This window comes from Nicotiana tabacum, chromosome 3, assembly GCF_000715075.1.
Source record: "Nicotiana tabacum cultivar K326 chromosome 3, ASM71507v2, whole genome shotgun sequence".
Taxonomy (NCBI): Eukaryota; Viridiplantae; Streptophyta; class Magnoliopsida; order Solanales; family Solanaceae; genus Nicotiana; species Nicotiana tabacum.
Window position 1 is genome coordinate 2,773,171 of NC_134082.1, and position 20,178 is coordinate 2,793,348.

The window sequence follows — 20,178 nt, forward strand, 5'->3', positions numbered from 1 at the left end:
CTAGGATTTCAGTCCGAGAGATGCCAATTCCTTGAATTGTAAAACTGTAAAAAAATTATCTTATCAGTTTGGTGTCGGCGTCGGTCGCGGTGTAATAGCGGCAAACAAGAAAAAGGACCCGAATTGAGCTGATATAATACATACGGCTTTCATTGTATTTTAATATATCTTGTTGTATTCTATGTATTTGATTGTATTCGTTATCTTTTTTTTCATTGTATTTCAATGTATGTCGCCGTATTCCATGTATCACTGTCTCGCTATATTACACGAATGTATTCATATGTTTTTTTTAATTAATATAATTTATGCATTCAGATGTATTTATGTATTCAGATTTATAATTGAGTTTGTTGAGTTATATTAGGAGTCTATTTGTGTTAATTGATTCACTTTCCGTTTAAAAACAGCTGAATTAACCACGATTTAAGCTATTTACGTTACTGTATTCACAAATACATATCGTGAATACAGTCGAATACAATAATTTATCTAGCTGTAATTCGCTGTGAATACAGTCGAATATAATAATCTGTCTAACTGTAATCCCCTGTTTCACGCCGATAAATGCTATTATATTCATGAATACAATAGCTTAAATACATCGAATACACTCTAAAAAACCTGAAAACACAGCTATAGGAAGTAATATAGTAAATGGTAGCTACAACTAACTAATAATCACTAAAAAATAGTGATTTGTGAAAATTTCTCAAAGAAATATCTTGTTTACGTTGGAAGATGTATTGACTTTGAGTTGGGTGAATAAGCCTAATTTACTCCATAAAATTGTCCGTAATACAACTACGCCTCAATTCCAAACAAGTAGGGATCGACTATATGAATCCTCATTGTCTATGATATTCCATTTAAGTTATTTTTGTATTTAAAAAAACATTTTGCATCACATTTGTTCAAACGTTATACTATTGATTAGCAACAACAACAATAACAAACCGAGTATATTCTCACACATGGGGTCTGAGGAGGATAATGTGTACACAGACTTTACCCTTACCTAGTGAAGATAGAGAGGTTCTTTCCAATAATATTGATTAGAAAACCAAGTGAATTTACAAGGGAATAGTTAAGATGACAACTTTTTTCTGCACAAACTATTAGAGCCTAGTCATCTTACCAATATTCAAAACTTCTGCCCATCTAAGGCTCCGAGTTTCCTGTTACACAAGGATATCATCATTTGTTACTTGGACTAGTAATACATTTTGGACCGATATACAAGCAGTTGGGCACTGCGTTTTCTTCAAAAAGCTCGTCCTTGTCAATATAATAGTCTTTCAATATTTGCAGTTTTTGTCATGAAACTTTGTGAAAAGCTGATGCCTGTACTTGAAACAAGAATAATGGGAAGTAAACCAGTTAGGCATTCTACTATAGATGATCCAAAAGCCAAATAAAGTGGAGATGACTAAAAATAATCCTAGAACAACGATGTGCAGTAACTGTTACCTTATCTTAGTATATACTCAAATTAAGCAAGGACTTTGTTTAAATTTATTCCAAAAAATGGTAATTTTGACCCAAAAGAGAAAACAAATGGAAGATGTGATTTTATTTTAGCAATACATACCTATTGTACTCCAGTTTCTGGATAACAATACCATTAAGCAAGAGCTCCGAACTATAAACAAGAGTTCCTGCAACAGTGATACTTATAGCCATCAGTTCCAAGGTAGCAGTTAATTGCTAGAAGGGAGAAAGAAAGAAATGAATTCATACCTTTTTCTAGATATGGAATGCATACTTTGTAATCTTCTTCGCAGGAAAGAATTAATAGATCATCACAAGTGGCTTTATTATTCGATTCGTCCACCACCTGAAAAGCATTTAAAAAAAGGAAAACAAGAACCTTAATTGACGTAAATTTGTTATAACATTTCAAATTATTAATTAATAAAAAAGAATTTACGAGCATGGATGATTTTATCCTGACCATGCACATTAGTCACACATCAAAAGCAGAAACTAAAACAACATTAAAAAGGAGTTAAATCAATGCCATGGTTGTGTACCTCACCCTGCACTGCCTTGACCAAGCTTAGAAGGGTATCTCTATTAGGTTTTATGCTTGGAGTTATAATGACACTTCGACCCTGTTAATTCACAGGAAAAAATTAACTAATGATAGCCTGAATACTTCTCAAGCAGTAAGTATAAACACATACGTTTAGAAGGGGATACTTTCTGGCATGAGCAAGTGAAGCCGGCATATTAAAACCAAGTTCCTTTTCCTTTTTGGCATCTCTTAAGATATAATTTTTCTCATCGACAAAACAGCTTGCTCTTCCACAGCTCTCAAGCCACAAATGTGTTACAATTGGTGTTCCGCATGCAATGGCTTCCAGCATATTCCTTGTTCTAACAAAACTGTCAGTAACAAAGTGCGTGGCATCAGAACAATTTGATGTGGAGATAAATCCCAATCTTGCTAAAATCTGCATTCACAGGCAATTGGAATAACCTTGAATCATTGCCAAGCACTATGTTAAAAGTCAAATATATCTCAGGAAATTGGAAGCACTACCTTTTTCTGCTGCTTGATTAATTTGCTATCCAGGCTCTGGCTAAACAAGACATGAATTTCACCTGCACATTTTCGTCGTCTTGAACCTCTGGGCAGAAAATCAGGTAATTTCTCTGCATAGCCTAATCTAATAAGCTCTTGAGTAAGGGTTGATCTAGAGAGATTTCTCATGTGTTGCCTGCCTTTCTTGTCACCATTAAGACTGCATGATCGATTTGAGTTTCCACTTGAAGTTATGTCAAATTTCATGTCGTTTGTCAAAAGATTAGTGGATATGGATATCACTTCATTTAATTTGGCAGTCTCAGTAGATTCGGCTCTCTTGAAATCCATGGACATCATCTTTTCACTTGTGACTGAATATTTACAAGGTGAGGAATAAGGTTCACTTGTACACTGAATTGCCAAGAGTCCTGAGTGGTTCTTTTCAGATGAAGACTGAATCCGTCTTTTAAATACTAAGAGTTGTGGTCTCCTCTCTGCCTTATGATTCAAATCAGGATACTTAAAGTCATTATCCTCATCAGCAGAGATTTGTAGAGGATAGAGATTGCTTGATCCATTTGATAGCCGTCGTGCACCTTTATGTGTCCTTTTCCCTTTAGAGACCCAGCTTTCCAATTTCACTTGACTCAACATTGCTGCTAAACTTTGATGGGTTTCTCCTTGTTTCTGCATGCTAACTTTTGTAGCTTTCCTTGATGTGTCAGTACCTGATTTGGAGACTTTTCCTCTCACAGCAGCCACTTTCAACAAATTGTCATTTAACTCTACTAGGCCATGTGGCTTCCTTCTTTTCTTTGGAAAATCAGACTCTGTATTAGGATTGGTTGCTTGGTTCTCCGGGGTCCTTAAATTTAAAGATACTTGATGCCTAGTTCTACGAACAACCGAAGAAAAATCTCTGGTTTTGCCTCTTAACAGCTCTGTTTCAACTGAGCTACATTCAGTAGGTTCTGATGAATAGCTATCGATGTTAAACTCTCTTGAGAAAGCACTCTCAGGATATTCCCCTTCTTTAAGTATGCTGCTTTCTGGAATTTGAAGGGCACAAACAGTGTCACATTTCAAAGGAGGGGCATGTAGTAGGATTTCCATAGCTTCAGCAGCCAGTTGAGTGTCAAAGCCAACATCATATGTATCAAGTGTGTCTGATCGATTTCCTTCAAATTGTTGCTCAAATTCCCCCACATCAAACTGCTCATCCGACTTCCGTAGGAAGTTATCTTCAACATTCATACGGCCTTCCACTAGAAACTTCGGTTCGGCCTTATTTAGGCCTGTCATACTTCCCATTGGCTCCACTCTGGACTGGACACTTGATACCTTTTGTTTCTTCAATCCGGACATATTGCTGTCAAAGGTCAATATCTTTCTGCGTCTTGAAAAAGAGCCGTTTGCACTGTCACTTTGCCTCTCAGGCCAGTCAATAACCCCCAAGTTTTTCACTGCATTTTGAATATTCAATCTGCTTGCCAACTTTTGAGGTCCCCCACGGCTTAAAATGGGACTTGATATGATTTTATTCACTCCTCCAGCTTTGACTTCATTGACTGCTTCTCCATCCGCTAGAAAATTCGGTTCCGCCTTATTTAAATCTTCCATACTTCCCACTGGCTCCTTGCTGGATTGGACACTTGATACTCTTTTGTTCTTTAGTCTATAGTTCTTGTGGTCATAGGTCAATATCTTTCTGTCTCTTGAAAAAGAACTTTTTGTGCCATCCTTTTGGCTCTCAGGCCAGTCAAAAACTCCTGAGTTTTTGACTGCATTTTGAATATTCATTCTGCTTGCCAGCTTTTGAGGTCCCCCATGGCTGAATATTGGACGTGATATGATCTTATTCACTCCTCCAGCTTTGACTTCATTGAGAACATCTTCATTGTTAACTGATAGGTAGTGGTCCACGAAGTCCAGAGCGTTAGCTTCTGATAGCACATCAGGTACTTGAGACTCAGTGTTGCTTAACTTGGGAACACCTATGCTACAAGAATGAATTGGAAACTCTTTATCTCCATCCACACCCTCCTCTTGATTAACTGATGAAACCCTCTCCTTGTCTAGAGCGTAACCAGTTAAGGCTTCCGTTTCCACATTCCCCTCAAAGATTTCATCCTTGAATATTTCAGCACCCGGACACAAATAATGGTCCTCTTCAACTCTTGATTTTGTACCAGAAGCTATATTATCCACTTGTCTAGATGTTCTACCATTTACCTCAGGAAACTGCTTCTGTTGACTAGTATTATCAAAATCCGTGGTGCTTCTGGCTGAATCCACATGCTGAATTAATTTCTTTGACCTCCGTAGACATCCTGATGAAAATATAGACAACATTCAAGGTGCAACAGAAAAAGGAGATACACAATTGGAAGAATTCATGGCATGCACATTGAAAGATGCAATGACGATCAGGCAAGCTATTAAGATGAGGATTGAGAGGACTTCTCTCCACAGATGCAGAAGTTAAGTATGATAGTATGCTGATAGCTACTTATCAACTTCAACACTTACGCTTCAGACATGTTTTCTCAAGTCAAACTGAAAATTAAACTATGCCATATATCACTCAGAAGTCATAAAATTATTAAGCCTCAGTCACTATGGCTTCCTAATTTCTATACACTTCTTCCTTTTTATCTAAATACACATGGTTATCTTCCAGAATTGTGATAATAAGATGGTATTCTGTCATTGGCAACAAATATCTAATTGGACAAATAATCAGTAAAGTGCTATTCGAAAGTAAAATATGAGCCCATTCAGCAATTTACAGCCCATCCAACATTTCCAATGGCATTGATGATGCATCTAAACCTATACAATAAGTTGTCCTCCTTCAAAAGTTTACAGCTGCTAGTGTATTGAGCTAATGCAAACAGGAGCACTTTAAGCTAGGAAGATGCTATTAGAGAGTAAGTAGGATTCCAAATGAGTAGACGATCATAGAAACCATATATCATTAGTTGGAAGAATCAAATTTACTCAAAGAGTCAAAGGTAATGTTCCTAAGCTAAATGCTTACCCACATAGGTTCGTTCAGAAACCGGTGAGAGTTTCCACTTATCCGACTGCTTTGTATACCTTGTATCATCAGAAGATCTCAACTTTGAGACACTTTCCAGTTCAGCACAGTGCATTCTTTCATCGTCACTGTCAAGGACAACTTCTTCCTCAGAGTCGTTCTCCAAACAAGAATTCTCATTTTCAACACAATCAGGGACATCCAAAATCTTTGCAGGAGAATCAAGGTTCTCCATTCCAATTGTAGGACTCTCAATGTTAACAGTATCATCCAAGGGAAGTGTATATGCATTCTCAGCTTCCATTCTGCTCCAATTCTGCAGATCATTTCGCTTACTATCTGATCACATGATCATGTATAAAACTTCTAAGATGAAATGGACATAAATAGAGCAGAATGAATGAATCTATGTATATGTGTCTATACAGTAGTAGATGTAGCTTATTAGCTAGGGGTTCAATTGGACTCAATATTCTTGACGTGGAACATGAATATCTGTGTGAAAAGACACTAAATTTTAACAAATAACCCATAATTTCAAAACTAAAATAAGTTCAGCGCTAAGACTTTTAAAGGTTGAACCCATCAAATTTAAATCCTAAATCCACCTTTACGTTTATGTTTTTAATATAGGACGAATATAATTGACTGCAACTACGCGAAAAATTGGCATTGAGTCAGTAGTTGATTCCTTGATTAACATAAATTGGTTCATCCTTTTTTTTTTTTTTTTTTTTTTTTTTTTTGAGGTGATTGGTTGGGTTATGAGGACACACTAAATATGGAAGATTTTAGGGACATCCGTAATTCCTCTTAATCTCTAACAAATTCATAGAGTATGAAAATAATTGAAAGCTAAATTAAGCATCTGCAATGTACATCAAACTCATTTGCCAATCCATTTAAAATACCTAGATATCATGCAAGGAGCCAAAACCTTATTTTTTTCAATTTTCGTGCAAAATCAAAAACAGAAATTGAAAAATACAAAAACTTATACATACGATCATGTTAAAATTTCAACTATTTTTATCTTCATCGAGATCATCATCAACAATCATCAACTAATAATCATTTTGTGCAAAATAAACAAAAAAATCCAAACAGTACGTTGAATAGTAGCGAAAATCAATTTACCTGAATAATAACACACGATTGGAAATGGAAAATCGAAAAATTAAATTAAATTGCAGAAACCGGAATGATCGAACTTCTCCTAGGGGTTATGGAGAAAAGTGGAATATAGTGTAGTACGCGAGAACGTGAGGTTTATCAATGGCAAAAATGAGGTTTTGAGTCGTTTGACAGGAAATGGAGGGGTCAATAAATAAATAAAAATACAAAAGCGGCAAATTTTTGGAGGGAAATTAGAAGGGACTAGCTTATAGAATGTCCGTAGTGCACATATATAGTTAAAAATAGGCGCTTAAATGTTTTTCGGATTGGTTATTTAAAAATAGTCATCATTTACAGAGTTATTGAAAAATAACCACTATTTTGCTGCAACACGAAAAGTTCCAGCATAATATACTGGAGACCTGTGCACATGTGTATAAACTTCCAGCATATTATGCTGGAACTCCAACATACAGAAAGTTCCAGCATAATATATTGGAGATTGGAGCATCTGTGTATGAACTTCCAGCATATTATGCTGGACCAGTATATTATACTGGAAGTAATATACTGGAGTTCCAGTATACTTATGCTGGAACTCCAGTATATACTAGAGTTCCCATATATTATATTGGAATTCCAGTATATTATACTGGAGTATTTTTCGGATTTTGAATAATGTTTTAGTTCAGATTTATCTTTACATGAAAAGTGGCTAAATTTCGATTACTTTTAAAACTGTGACTATTTTTGAATGGCCACTTGTAAATCTGGCTAATTTTGAATTTCTTCCCACATATAGCCACTCTTTGGACTGCTATTTAAGTTTCAACCAAGATTTACAAAATGATATTGTATAACCGCTCTTAATATATTAGTCGAAAAATATATATTTTTGTGTATTCTTTTTGTATATATATATATATATATATATATATATATATATATATATATATATAAATAAAAATTTTATACACATTTTCAGCAATTGCCCTAGTTCTATTCATACACACTTTCCGCGATAAAAGTTAGTATACTACTTTTATCTTAACCAACGACTTCAAATTGTTGGTTTTAATTATTCTACAGAATAAGATATACAAGCCTAAAATTTGATTTACAAGCTTGAAGAAAGTTCAAACTTTAGGACACAATCAAGAATTTTTTGAATTTAATACACACATTGGTGGTCATAGAACACTCAATATCGTCTATAAATTCATAAATATTGTAAGTTGGACAGAATGTAGTGAAATGATTGAAATATTTTCTTAGTACCATATGCACCAAACATTTTAATTTTTATGCGCTTTTATTGCAAAAATGTATTAATATAAATTAATTTCATCATGAACTATGTCTTTGTAATTTTCATCATTAATTAATTTGCAAAACTTCTATTTGAAAGACAACTAGTTTGCGCTAATATCATGAAATGTTTAATTAACACATTTTTAATCATTTAAAGTCCACTTTTTTTTTCTTCCATCTATTGAGTTTATTTCACTTTTTCTCTTTTTCATTAACATCATAATGTAATTTATGTCGCCCTATTTTTTTATTATATTTCTTAAGATAATTTTCATATTTTCTAATAAGCAAAGCAAATTTCGTTTATCATTTTTATAGATAAGAATTATTTCATATTTGGATGAAATTTCAGCACATATATTTTATATTTTACATTGTTAATCCTGACAAGGAAGAATTAGATTTTCCATTTTAGTTATATTTTACTAAAGATTGACTGATTTGAGCAATATAACAATGGAAATAAAATCCAAACTGATGAAACAAGTTATACAACTGAAAATTTTAAGTTTTTATTAAAATGATGAAATAAGTTATACAACTGATTTTTTTTATTTATTTTGTATTAAAATAAGGACCATACTAACTCCATCAGATAAAAATGAAAAAAAGGGCATGAAAAAATGATAACAAAACTATTGAGGGGCGTTCCGAGAATCGAACTCGGGACCTCTCGCACCCAAAGCGAGAATCATACCACTAGACCAAACGCCCGCTACGTTTAGTGCAACGTTCATAAAATAATTTAACTTGAATATTAAATAAAGAAAAGAAGGATACAAGTGAGATACAACTCTATAACGACGACAACAACAACATACCCAGTGTATTCTCAGAAGTGGAATTTTGGGAGGGTATTATGTACGCAATCCTTACCCCTACCTTGTGAAGATATATAAAGAAGTTGTTTTCGGAAGACCCTCGACTCAATAAAGCAAAATCACAGCAATTACGACAAAAAACTATGGAAAACAAAATAGTAATAACATTCAGAAAAAACAAAAACGAAAAAAAAGAAAACATCAGATAATAATATCGTTCTAAAAATAGGAAACGCGATAGGATAATACTAGTACTACAGCTAGGGAAGGGAGTACATATTTGGAAAAGAAATACGCTCGACTACTTAGAAATGTTATTGGGATGTGCTCATCTTCAAGTTATGTTTTCTTAATTTTCGAATAACTTTCATATAATTGATGTTTCTTCTGAAAATATTAGTACTAAAAGTCCACTCATAAAAATACTAGAAGGTCGCTCGAAAAACAAATATCAAAGCATGAATAAATGAGCACCCCTATCTTTACAATTTCTAATAATATACTACTCGTAGTATTTTTTCCTCATATGTCCAAGTTTTAGTGTACAATATACCAAGTCTGATGAGAGATAGCATGTTCATACCTCCCTCTCTCGTCCAATGTACACTCTAAGGGGTTGTTTGGTAGGGTGAATAAGAATAATGCAGAATAGTGTGTATTAGTAATGCATGGATCAGTAATGAATGTGTTAGTAATGCAAGTATTAGTTATGCAGATATTATTTCTTATCTACTGTTTGGTGTGGTGTATTAGAATTATAATGCATTGCATAATTTTTAAGAAAAATAGTTGTTTACAAAAAATGTCCTCCATATTCTCTAGTTTTAAAGAGACTTTAAAGAGACAAGAGGGGTTGTTCTGATGGTAAGCAACCTCCACTTCCAACCAAGAGGTTGTGAGTTCGAGTCTACCCAAGAGCAAGGTGGGAAGTTCTTGGAGGGAAGGATGCCGAGGGTCTATTTGGAAACAGCCTCTCTACCCCAGAGTAGGGGTAAGGTCTGCGTACACACTACCCTCCCCAGACCCCACTAAGTGGGATTATACTGGGTTGTTGTTGTTGTCAAGAGACTTTAAGGACAATTATGTCTTTAACCATACTAATAAATGCATTAATAGCCTTGGTATTACTAATGCCATGGTTTTCTATGCATTACTTATACATAAGATAATACCAAGTATGATATATAACTAATACAAGTATTAATTAGTTATACACAGGTTGAAAAAATGTACCATACAAGGTATTAGTAATGATAGAGCTAATGCTTGCATTATTTTTTCTAATACCTCCTACCAAACGACCCCTAATAGTACCACTATCACATAGAGTATTAAGAGATGCTCTTGTTATTCCCAATTCTCAAACCCTAACCTGTAGAAGTGATTTTTTCACTCACATTCTGGAAAGTTCTGTTAGATTCAACGCTTTCTCTATGCCTATCATCCCTTTTAACATATCAAGTAGATTTAGATCATGGGGCAACAGTGTAAGCATCAAACACGGACTAACATCAAAATACAAGCCACAATAGCTCATTGAGAATGTTTTCGCTTTTGAACTATCCACAAGTAAAACTTCATCCACAAACCTAAAACAGTAAAGATCTATGCACAATGCCTTGTTAAATCATAATTACACATTTAACCATAGTATGTAGAATATCATGGTTAAAGAACTGGACACTGAAGTTAGTAAGGTACTTGACAGCATATATAACCAGCAATTCAAGAAACTCTGCTGCATTTAGACTGTCAATATTGATCACATCCGCCTTTAGATAACTCCGGTGCATCTGGTACGAATCCCCTGCCTCCGAACAAGGGTCGCATAAATGAATCATCGAACTTTCTCCAATAGTAATGAATGGTGTGAGAAGGTTTCTTAGGTAGCATGCTCAAACTGGCTGGTCGGCAAAAATCAACATTTCCCATCTCAACTTCAGGTTCTTGTTTGTTGGTGAGAAGTGGGTGCACGAATGATCGTTTAGAAGAAATCATCAGGCTGCTGAAATCTTGTGATGAAGGCAACAAGACTTACAAGAGGCTTAGTTATCAATCCGAACACCTAAAAGGGTTCAAAAAAATTAGATTTAGCTAATTCAAAATTAAGCGTTAGTATAACAAAGAACTTCTAGAACCTTTTAATTTTAATTTTTATTCTTATCTTGTATAATATTGGCCTGAGATGAGTTTTATATGGAGTAACATGGTTGGTGATAATTCATATAGCCTATCCCGACTTGTTTGAGATAGAGACGTTGTTGTTATAGCTGTTGTAAAACAAATAATGCAGACTTGACTCTTGAGAACATTTTTCCTTCCAATTAATACAAATATGGAGAAAGTTAGAGAATTTGTCCTCTACAACCGCCTTTTAGCTCATTTTCGGGTGACAACTAGTATAACGTACTTATGGAATTCAGTAAATACAACAATTCACGCAAACACCAGTAAGCAGGGAAGTTGGCCATATGTTTTTTTTTTCAACTTCCAAATAGCTACAATATGTCAAAAGAAAGGAGAAGGGACGGCCACGCTCAATGAGGAGCATACATGCTTAACTGCTGATCTATATATTTAAGAAGTGAAAATCTAGTAGTGTTTTTTTTTCTTTCTAAATTTATGAAAGATACTTCAAGCTCTGGTCAAAAGAAAGATGATGTTTACCACTGTACTGAAGAGGACAATTGTAATTGTGCTGGTGATCATAGCTGCATTTCCTGGCTGTTGAGTGTGGCCAAACCTAGTAAACTGCACACCAGAAATCATTCCTCAATAAAGCAACATCACATTTAAAATACAAAAAAATATTTTCTCGAAATATTCCCTTCAGGAGAAAGGGGTAAAAAAGCTTAAAATAGCTAATAAGATTTAGATGAAAAACTGAGAAGTTCAAATATACACCTGATTCTAAGCCAATGCCATAGAGACAGATCCTCGCATTAAACCAGCCCACCATATTGTAACCTGTAAAGTCAAACAATTAAGAGGTTTCCAATAAGATTTAGCAATACAGCAGCAAGAAACAAGGACAAAATTCAGATATAACCTGCTGTCTGAAACCAATCTTGTCATGGTTAGATCATCGTTTAATGAAATTGGATAATAGAGACAACGGGAACACACATCATGCCCTTCCAACGAGAACTCGGCCAAGCAGCACGACACTCACTCCAACAGATTTTCCAGGACTATGGAATGAAGAATCCACAAAACAAGAATTAGCATAAATCAAAATTCCCAAATAAATGGAAATCCAACACACTTTTTATGTTAAATAGTTTTTACAGAATAAAAGGAGAAGACCAACGCATATCTTACTTTTACTAATAAAAGAAAAATGGATATAAGATGGTACATGTTTTTGACGAATCTACATTTCTCAATATCTAAAGCATCCATACCAACACAAAGGAAAATGAAAATCTCTGCAATAAATGACAGTGTTGCAAAAGCATGCCTATGAAAATTAGTTAAAACTAAGAAACACATATATAGCTGCTTTGACAAGTTCTTAAAATTTGAATCCAAGTTATAGAGAGACTCCGAATAAGTGATTATGTCACTTTAGAATTTTTGGTCACATTATGCCAGGTATAGTATGACATGACAATCCCACAGAAAAATACTGTAAGTATTCCACTTAAGCTGAAAAGTAGGGAAAATTATCATGATCAATAATCACACAAATTAAACTACGAAGAGTGGAGATAATAAGTATTAAGGTGTTCACATCGTACAAAAAAACTTACTTTTGCCATCACATATGAAAGGTAAGCCATGAGAATCATGAGAGCAACTTCACGATCAGTTTGTTGAAGTTTGGCAAAATGCCAAAGTCCCACATTGGTTGGGAGTTAAGTTTGGAAGGGATTTTTCCCCTATAAAAGAAGGCCTAATGTTTAGAATTGAGACACACCTCTCATTTGCCTTCTCATCTGTTTAAGGCATTTGTATCTTCTCTCTTTAGTATTATTTCACTTGTATTTTTGGAGTGAAATAAAATATTGGTTGTGTCCGAGGAGTAGGCAAAATTAGCCGAACCTCGTAAATTCTGGTGTTCCCTTTATTGTTGCTTTATTGTCTTATTTATTATTTGGTGGCTGTCATAATTTTTGGTATAGTAGTTGTGACTTATTCACACTATATACATTTGGCTTCCGCAACAATTGGTATCAGAGCCAAGGTACTGTCTAAGTATGCTCTGTGGTTGCAGCATAGTCTGATCTTCCACATCAGAAAAGATTTATCTTGGTAACTGAGTCAAGGTTCTGTCTGAGTATGCTCTGTAGTTGCAGCTTAGTCTGATCTTCTACATCAGAAAGGAAATAATCTTGATTTGTGTCGTCAGCTATTAAATAATATTTGTGTCAAATATGGGGGACAATAAACAAGAAGAATCTACATCAAGTGTCAACAATACGTCATCATTGGCATCTTCGCTTATGACAAGAATTGTGTCAAATGCGAAATTTGCGGTAGAAATTTTTTACGGGTCCGGACATTTTGGGATGTGGCAAGGCGAGGTTCTAGATGTTCTTTTTCAACAAGGCCTAGATCTGGCCATTGAAGAAAAGAAACCAGATGTTATTGGAGAAGAAGATTGGAGAATTATCAACCGTGTTGCTTGCGGTACCATTCGATCCTACCTTGCTAGAGAGCAGAAATATCCATACACAAATGAAACTTCTGCAAGTAAATTATGGAAAGCACTGGAGGATAAATTTTTGAAGAAAAACCGTCAAAATAAATTGTACAAGAAGAAGAGACTATTTCGCTTCACCTATGTTCCTGGTGCCACGATGAATGAACATATCACAAGTTTCAATAAGTTGGTCACAGATTTGCAAAATATGGATACAACTTATGATGATGGTGACTTGGCCTTAATGTTGTTGGCGTCACTTCCTGATGAGTACGAGCACCTTGAAACTACTCTACTCCATGGAAATGACGAAATTTCTCTCAGAGAAGTTTGTTCAGCTTTGTACAGCTATGAACAAAGAAGCGAGAAAAACAGAAGGGCAGAGAAGGAGAAGCACTGTTTGTGAGGGGTCGTCCTCAAAATCAAACGAGGACAAAGAAGGGAAGATCCAAGTCAAGATCCAGACCCAGCAAAGATGAATGTGCCTTTTGTCGAGAAAAAGGGCACTGGAAGAAAGACTGTCCGAAGTTGAAGAATAAGGCCAAACATAACAATGGAAAGGCCATTATGGATTCAAATGTAGCTGATTGTGATGATTCAGACTTCTCATTAGTTACAACAGAGTCATCAACATCATCAGACATATGGTTGATGGACTCGGCTTGTAGCTATCATATGTGTCCCAACAGGGACTGGTTCATGGAATTTCAAGAAGGAGAATATGGAGTCATCCACACAACGGATAACAGCCCTCTTACCTCATATGGCATTGGTTCAATACGATTAAGGAACCATGATGGAATGATCAGAACATTGATAGATGTTCGATATGTACCGGATTTGAAGAAGAATCTCATCTCTGTGGGAGCCCTAGAATCAAAAGGGTTCAAAATCATTGCAGAAAATGGAGTGATGAGAGTATGCTCCGGTGCACTAGTGGTAATGAAGGCTAATCGGAAGAATAATAATATGTACCGCTATCGTGGCAGTACAGTTATTGGGACAGCGACAGTAACATCTAGTGACGACAAAGAGGCAGAAGCAACCAAGCTATGGCACATGCGCTTGGGACATGCTGGAGGAAAATCCTTGAAAACTCTATCAGATCAAGGATTGTTAAAAGGAGTAAAGGCTTGCAACTTGGAGTTTTGTGAGCATTGTGTCAAAGGGAAACAGACAAGGGTTAAATTTGGTACAGCGATCCATAATACTAAAGGCATTTTGGATTATGTACACTCTGATGTTTGGGGTCCTTCCAAAACACCTTCATTGGGTGGGAAGCACTATTTTGTAACCTTTGTTGATGATTTTTCTCGAAGAATGTGGGTGTATACAATGAAAAACAAAGATGAAGTGCTGGGAATTTTTCTCAAATGGAAGACGATGGTGGAGAATCAAACAGGCAGGAGGATCAAGTGTATTCGCACAGACAATGGAGGTGAATACAAAAATGATCATTTCAATAAGGTCTGTGAAAATGATGGCATCGTCCGACACTTCACTGTTAGACATACACCACAACAGAATGGAGTGGCAGAACGTATGAACCGGACCTTGCTGGAGAAGGTACGGTGTATGTTGTCCAATGCTGGCTTGGGCAAAGAATTTTGGGCTGAGGCAATTACATATGCATGTCACCTCATTAATCGTCTACCATCTGCTGCTATTGATGGCAAAACACCATTTGAAAAATGGTACGGAAAACCTGCTGTAGATTATAACTCTTTGCACGTGTTTGGCTCAACTGCATATTATCATGTGACGGAGTCAAAATTGGATCCAAGGGCAAAGAAGGCTATTTTTATGGGAATTACTTCTGGAGTCAAAGGATATCGCTTATGGTGCCCTATGACAAAGAAAGTAATATTCAGCAGAGATGTTACCTTTGATGAATTTGCTATGGTAAATAAGGTAACAGAAGATACCAAACAAAATGAAGGTGCTTCTAAGCAGGTGGAGTTTGAGGGAAAATTTATTTTTCCTACACAAGAAGCAGAGGAGGAAACAAATGAAGATTACCCTCTGGAAGGAGAGCCAGTAGAGGAGATTCCAACTCAGGAATCTCAACAACAACTTGAATCAATAGCAACCAGCAGGCCAAAAAGAACAATAACGAAACCTGTTCGTCTCATAGAGACGGTTGCTTGTGCAACCTCAATTGTAGCTGATGATGTTCCTACTACTTATAAAGACGCTGTCCAAAGTTCAGAAGAAGATAAGTGGAGGATTGCCATGAATGATGAAATACAGTCCCTTCATCAGAATCATACATGGAGATTGGCCAATCTCCCGAAGGGAAAGAAAGCAATTGGGTGCAAATGGGTATTTGCAAAGAAGGAAGGATTTCCTAACCAAGTAGATGTTCGCTACAAAGCAAGATTGGTGGCCAAAGGATATGCTCAAAAGGAGGGAATTGATTACAATGAAGTGTTTTCTCCAGTTGTAAAACATTCCTCCATTAGAATTATGTTGGCTTTGGTAGCACAATTGGATTTGGAACTAGTTCAGATGGATGTAAAAACTGCGTTTTTACATGGAAACTTGGAGGAGGAAATCTACATGACTCAGCCAGAAGGATTCAAAGTTGCTGGAAAAGAAAATATGGTGTGCAAACTTGAAAAATCGTTGTACGGATTGAAACAATCTTCTAGACAATGGTACAAGCGATTTGACGAGTTTATGTTGCGGCAAGGGTACAAGAGAAGCAAATACGATCATTGTGTGTATTTACACAAGCTTAAAGATGGTTCCTTTGTATATCTTCTCCTATATGTTGATGATATGTTGATAGCTTCCAAGAATTCGGAAGAAATTGATAAGTTGAAGATTCAACTGAAGAAGGAGTTCGAGATGAAGGATTTGGGTGAGGCAAAGAAAATTCTTGGCATGGAGATAATTAGAGATAGACGTTCAAAGAAACTCTGTTTATCTCAAAAGGAATATTTGAAGAGAGTACTTCAACGTTTTGGCATAGATGATAAGACTAAGCCAGTTAGTACTCCACTTGCTTCCCATTTTAAGCTAAGTACTACTATGTCGCCAATGGATGAAGCTGAACGAGAGTATATGTCAAAGGTACCATACGCAAATGTTGTTGGTAGCTTGATGTATGCAATGGTTTGCACAAGGCCTGACATTTCACAAGCTGTTGGAGTTATTAGCAGATATATGCACAATCCAGGGAAGGAGCATTGGCAAGCTGTGAAGTGGATTCTACGGTATATTCATAATACTGTAGATGTCGGGTTAGTTTTTGAGCAGGAAGACAATCAGTCTGTAGTTGGATATTGTGACTCAGATTTTGCGGGTGATATGGACAAACGAAGATCAACTACTGGTTATGTGTTTACTTTTGCAAAGGCACCAGTTAGTTGGAAGTCTACTTTGCAGTCAACAGTTGCTTTGTCTACAACAGAGGCAGAGTACATGGCTATTACAGATGCTGTGAAAGAGGCAATTTGGCTTCAAGGATTGCTAAAGGAGCTTGGTGTTGAACAAAAAGGTATCACAATTTTTTGTGATAGTCAAAGTGCTATTCAATTAGCGAAGAACCAAGTTTATCATGCAAGGACGAAGCACATTGATGTTCGGTATCATTTCGTACGAGAAATCATAGAAGAAGGTGGAGTCACGGTGAAGAAAATTCATACTACAGAGAATCCTGCTGATATGCTGACAAAGGTGGTGACTGCGGTCAAGTTTCAACATTGTTTGGATTTGATCAACATTGTTGAACACTGAAGATTGAAGATGAAGACACAACCAAAATTTGTTATTGAGAGAGAATTGAAAATGTGGAATTTTGCCAAGGTGGAGATTTGTTGAAGTTTGGCAAAATGCCAAAGTCCCACATTGGTTGGGAGTTAAGTTTGGAAGGGATTTTTCCCCTATAAAAGAAGGCCTAATGTTTAGAATTGAGACACACCTCTCATTTGCCTTCTCATCTGTTTAAGGCATTTGTATCTTCTCTCTTTAGTATTATTTCACTTGTATTTTTGGAGTGAAATAAGTGCCTGCAAGCGAAAAGGACGGTTTCTATAGTTACAAATGAAAAATACTTATAGATACTCAAGTTGATACCCATAGAAAACATTTTGAGAGGTTTTGGTCATACCATGTCGTTAAATTCTTTTCCTGAATAATCTATACACTAGGTTCAAAATCAGTATGACTACATAAATAGTTCGTGATATATCAGAATGGTAACATCTAACTCAATAATTAATAAGGCCTAGGAAACCAATTATTGCACAAGGACTACAAATTATTCTGGCGTTATTTGAAAATTCTGCTTAAATTCTCTGAGGAAAAGTGAAGTTTTTCATGCATTTAATCTTCATGTATATCACCGATTACACTGAGTCTACTATAGTAGGAAATGCAACCATAAATAAGAAAAAGGCTTTGCTGTTAAGAGCCAATAAGTCAAAGAAAAAACTCCTATAGTAGCTTGTGACATTAAAGAAGTCCGCTCTTAGAATAAATCTACTATGAAGGGGGACATTCCTAGCTTTTTAATCACTTCATTTTTTGCTGTTTTGACAGGTAAGCCACAGACTGAAGGGGGATGTGGGTTGAACATTACAGTAATTAATTAAATTAAAAGAAAGAACATGGAAGAAAGATAAGCATACCTGCCAAGATATTAGGTATGCACTTAGCAACCCTACCTGCATTTAAGAGCAAGATTTCATACAACTAGTTTCCATTAGGAGATCGAAAATATTCAGACCTTCTCAAACTGAAAACAACAAAAATATTAAATAGGAAATGGTTGATGTCTTGCAATGAACACATACTCTTCTATGACCAAAACAATGTTACAACAGTCAAATAGTGTCAGCTGTTTGGCCATCTCTGATAAAAGAAATGGAATCCATCTCTCAGAACAAAGTCGTGAAGCAAGTCGAATATGAAGAGCATGGATACAAGCTACGTCTTGGAAGGAAAGACAATTCTCATCGAGAGTTCGGTCCAGGCTCAAGATGAACGCTGGAAGCATGCTTAACACATGCAAGCCGAACGGTAAGTGGTATTTCCAATGGGGGATGGGTGAGTAACGTGTAAGAACCTGTTCTTGAGAGGGAAACAACAACGGGAGAAGGCTGTTAATACCCTGATAAGGAAAAGGAGATCCGCATTGATAAGTAAATAGTTTAAGAAAGCGATAATTAGTGGCTGGTCCGAGAGGATGATTAGCCACACTAGGACTGAGACATAGCCCAAACTCTTATGGGACAAAGGTGTGAAGGAATGGCCAATGTGCGTAAAACATAAACAAAGAAAGAATGCTACTCACCAAAACTCCCAGCAAAGTGCTTGCAAGAACAGGTAGAACAAATTTCCGGTGAACGATAAGGCAACCCTTGAGTTGATGTTGGAGAGGTCCAACTTCTGGATTGCATTAAAAAGCACCACAGATGTTGCATCATCTACCACTACTCCTTCGCCAAAGACTAGACTATAGAATAGAGGTGTCTAATCCTGATTAAGCACCTGTGATTATACTCAAACCATTCAGTTCACATAAGTTGCTATCTCATATCTCCTTTACTCGCATAATCCATCTGCAACTTTTGGCGGAAATCCGTACCTGCAATGTGCAAACAGAGTCTGTTGCTGAAAAAATAGCTCCAATCGCTACAGAATAACAATTTGAAATCATCAGAAGACAAGAGTCAATCAATTTAAAGAAAAATGCCAACCATGAAAAAGATAGAGGCCAGCACTTTATGCATTTCATAAAATGAAATGATTATATAAGGATTGGTTCTTTGACCCTCAAATTCGGATCAAGAAAATAATTTTTACAAGATTATGGCACGACGATGGAATTTATTTTGAAATTCAGGTCAATCAGATAGAAAGCACAGAAAGGAAATTGCACACTTTCCATATTTTTGTGGCTTACCAAAGTTACAACATCTACAATTGATAACCTGAAACATCAACTACAATATGAAGAAGAGGAAAGACTAGTACCGAGATAATCTCGTAGCTCCAGAAAACCAATATCAAGCTTCCCAAATAACTCCTAAAACAAAATTTTCAAGTTAGCACAATTAACAAATAAACTTAACAGCAGTGAACAATTTAAAAGGAGTGACAACCTGATTTTACAAACACATTCAAGATCATATGAATCTATAAATGTGCAAAATTGCAGTCTAACATTGTGTCAATCCTTATATCTCCGACAAAGCACTTTATGAGTGCAAACAAGTGGGATTGGTTATAACTTTAACTCTGCACCGCTTAGATGCACAGTTCAAATCTTACTAAGGGCATTCCCTCTTGTAGCTCGTATATGAGGTAATATTATGCAAGTATGTCCGCACGGGCTAAAATTGCAGTTCAGTGTTTACAACATTACTCTGTGCCACTTAGGTGCGGAGTTCAATCCTACTAATTGCATTCCCTCTTCTAGCTCGTACAGGAGGTAAGCCTTTTATATACGTGCATAGAATTAATGTCGTAATCTGATAGAATTAAGAAGTTTGTAATACTTACCTCGGAAGCAAAGTAACTGAAAAAATGTGTCAACTTTGACAGATGCGATAAATTTTTAGGAAAATGACATTGTATAGCCACTCTTAAAATAATAGTAAAAAAATATATCATTTATAAGCCACAAGAAATTAAATAGACCAAACTTACAGGGACTGCACCTCCAAATATGAGTTTCCTTAGAATCTGGTAGCATTAAGAATGTCAG

General features: G+C 35.9%; 1 protein-coding gene, 1 non-coding gene and 1 pseudogene across 4 annotated transcripts; all 3 read right to left on the reverse strand.

Annotated features, from left to right (window-relative positions):
• Positions 1-1,036: 1,036 nt before the first annotated feature.
• Positions 1,037-6,845, reverse strand: LOC142179359 (uncharacterized). 3 transcript variants are annotated; one of them, XM_075249080.1, is made up of 8 exons: positions 6,708-6,845; positions 5,571-5,886; positions 2,546-4,860; positions 2,187-2,456; positions 2,034-2,114; positions 1,741-1,837; positions 1,592-1,658; positions 1,037-1,344 (listed from the first exon to the last, which is right to left on the reverse strand). In XM_075249080.1, exons 2-8 carry the CDS (start codon positions 5,872-5,874, stop codon positions 1,299-1,301), a joined length of 3,180 nt encoding a protein of 1,059 aa, XP_075105181.1. In that variant the 5' UTR covers positions 5,875-5,886; positions 6,708-6,845; the 3' UTR covers positions 1,037-1,298. The 3 variants fall into 3 exon arrangements, 2 of the variants coding, with proteins under 2 accessions (XP_075105181.1, XP_075105182.1); XM_075249081.1 differs by having other exon boundaries at positions 5,630-5,886; positions 6,708-6,824; XR_012707365.1 differs by lacking the exon at positions 1,037-1,344 and having other exon boundaries at positions 2,039-2,114.
• Positions 6,846-8,639: 1,794 nt separating this feature from the next.
• Positions 8,640-8,711, reverse strand: TRNAP-UGG (transfer RNA proline (anticodon UGG)). The gene has a single exon. It is a non-coding gene; the product is annotated as a tRNA-Pro (tRNA).
• Positions 8,712-10,426: 1,715 nt separating this feature from the next.
• LOC142161670 (sodium/hydrogen exchanger 1-like) lies at positions 10,427-20,165 on the reverse strand (annotated as a pseudogene).
• Positions 20,166-20,178: the final 13 nt, after the last annotated feature.